The sequence below is a fragment of the Penaeus monodon genome, chromosome 41 (assembly GCF_015228065.2).
Source record: "Penaeus monodon isolate SGIC_2016 chromosome 41, NSTDA_Pmon_1, whole genome shotgun sequence".
Taxonomy (NCBI): Eukaryota; Metazoa; Arthropoda; class Malacostraca; order Decapoda; family Penaeidae; genus Penaeus; species Penaeus monodon.
The window spans coordinates 21,575,053-21,577,552 of record NC_051426.1 but is presented as its reverse complement, the minus strand read 5'-3'; the positions used below and the strand labels follow the sequence as shown (position 1 = coordinate 21,577,552).

The 2,500-nt window shown below is 37.6% G+C and overlaps 1 protein-coding gene across 4 annotated transcripts in view; it reads right to left on the bottom strand.

Moving 5' to 3' along the window:
- Positions 1 to 2,500, bottom strand: part of LOC119598563 (reticulocalbin-2-like) — a 15,048-nt gene that overhangs the window by 12,325 nt on the left and 223 nt on the right. For all 4 annotated transcript variants that reach the window (XR_005230978.1, XM_037948203.1, XM_037948204.1 and 1 more), the window contains exons 2-4: positions 913 to 1,115; positions 213 to 360; positions 1 to 80 (exon numbers count right to left, since the gene is read on the bottom strand). The exon at positions 1 to 80 is cut by the window's left edge and continues 80 nt beyond it. Coding sequence is in view for 3 of the 4 variants with exons in the window: in XM_037948203.1 (XP_037804131.1) it covers positions 1 to 80; positions 213 to 360; positions 913 to 1,102 (418 nt within the window). In the remaining variant the exon portion in view is untranslated. The remainder of the gene's footprint in view (positions 81 to 212; positions 361 to 912; positions 1,116 to 2,500) is intronic.

Sequence of the window (2,500 nt, the reverse complement as noted above, 5' to 3'; positions counted from 1 at the left end):
ACTCAGCCCAGGTGACATACCCATCTTCATCTTCATCCACCTCATCCATGCGCTCAGAACTCTCTTCCTCTGACAGCATTCTAAAAAGATTGACATCAAAGGTCATAAAATAATCAAAGAGACACAAGGAGATAAAGAATTTTCAAACCAAGTTTATTTCTTGTACGGAGAAATCAACTTCTCAGTCCTTTCATCAAAGAACAATCTCTTACCTGAAAGAGCGGAGAATCCAAGAATGGAGCTCCTTACGATCAATATGTTTGTCATTGTCGCGGTCCATTTTCACAAGCAGGATCTCCAGACGTCTTTTCGCCTCCATAGCTGGGAGTTGATCATACTCTTCTGCATCCTTGACACTCCCTGTGAATTCAAAAGATATTTGTTCTCAAGTTTCCATGCTAAATAATGTGCCAGAGAGTGACTATTCTCCACAGAACAGGACTGACAGCTTTGATGATGATAATGACAACAATAATATCATTATTGTTAATATCAATCTTTTGATTCATCATTATCTCCAAATTTCACCTTTGCTTGAGTTTTCTGGAAAATAATTTTACTAATGTTTCCAATATTGATGCTAGTATTTTTATAATAAACATTATTATAATGTTACTGACATTACTAACAACAATATGAGATAAAAGAAAAGATCTCCAAAAATAAAGGAAACAGGTAAACAAGTGAGGTATTACTAATTGGCTCATTAGTGACTAAGTACTTGTAGAACCATCTACGTGCAAAGAAAATCAAAAACGAAACACACAGTGGACATGGCATCTATGTATATGCCATCCCCAGTAGCATCAGGCTAATTTCAATTTCCCTGTCATCATAGTCATCATTATCATACCAATAAAAATCATACAATCAATATGAATATTTTCAAGACATGATAATGCCACTACACACCTAGAATTGCTTCATGGTCAAAATCAGCATTGTGTTCGCCATTGGTGTAATGGCCGTGGTCTCGTGGGGTCCTGGCACCATCTGCCTCTCGCTCTTTCTGGGCATTGTGAAGGTGGTGCGTGTGGGCAGTGGCTTCTCTTAGCACCAGCACACCCAATACCAACCCCAGGGATAAGCTCCAATGATTCATTTTTATGCCTTATCTGAAAAAGAGGTTAAAGTTCTTTATTTTCCAATTTCAAATATAAATTTCATAATAGATGTGAATATATATATGTCAAGATCAATAAACAGCCCTACAAAGACACATAGATAAATAACTAGATAATTAGGTAGAGAGACATTAATAGATAGAACTATAATCCAGTAACCACAAATATAAATATACGAATGTAGGTCCCCATTGATTTTTTTCGTATAATATTGGTTTGACTTAATTGCTGACTTTATGGCCACATACACAAGCGGGGGTCAAAAAAAAATCCTCTGGATAAAGATACTAGTCTGAAATGCTTATTCATGTCAACATAAGGTATTTACCTTAGTTCTTATTCCAAAATAAATAAATATACAAATGAATGAATGCGTGACGAAACAAATAAACAAATACACAAATAAATTAATAAACAAATAATTAAACATATATATTCAGTTATACTTTCTGTAGCTTTGGTTGTTTCCTGGTAAGATGAGACACCCAAAAGAGCCTTCACGACGGGAATACTTTCTCAATCACATTGGCCATGTTTTATCTCAAATTCCTTGAAAGTTGCCAACAAAATTAAGCTCAACCCCATTGTCCTACAGCATCTAACCACCTCCTTTGTATCTTCTGTGCTAAGAGAGGATAACAAACCTCTACCATTTACGGCAAGATAGAGCTTGGACAAGTTCATTTTTTCAAAACAAACGGACAGGTCTTGTTGGCTTTTATTAAACGAGTGGATCCATAGGTTTGACATGTAGATATACCATAACATGAAAATACTGACAAGGAGCAAGACAAGGGGTTCAGATCGCAGCATTAGTCTTAGTTGTGTGGAACTATTCCTAAGAGCGCCCCAAACTAGGTATTTGTCACGGAGGGTGCCACAACCTCCAGAGACCAAGTCCTAAAACCACTGTTTCATGCCAACCCAAAAGTCCAAGCCTAAGCTTCCCTATCTTCTATATATTCCCCAGACAGGGGGGAAGCCCCCTTTACCCTCCCTTATTAGAACTTCATGCCAACTTACAGAAAACACGACATTACAAATTCTCGCTGTGTGAGGGTGTTGTGATCTTACTTCCTAAGCAGTGATATGTAGTGGATACTTTCGTCATTTTGCGGTAAATATGAGGCCGCAGCAGCCGAACCTGTGATGCTTATTACCTTATTTCTGATGCTCTATCAGATGGCAGTGTCCATTTCCATCTAACTCTATACCTCGCTCTTGGTAACATTAACCCCAAACTAAACTGTAATTCTAACCCTGACGAGATTATCAAGGACACTACCTTATAAGTACAACAGGGGACGATGTGACCAAAATCCCGACAATAACACAAATAACTTCCCATAAGAAATGATGAACAAGTCCCCGAGTTC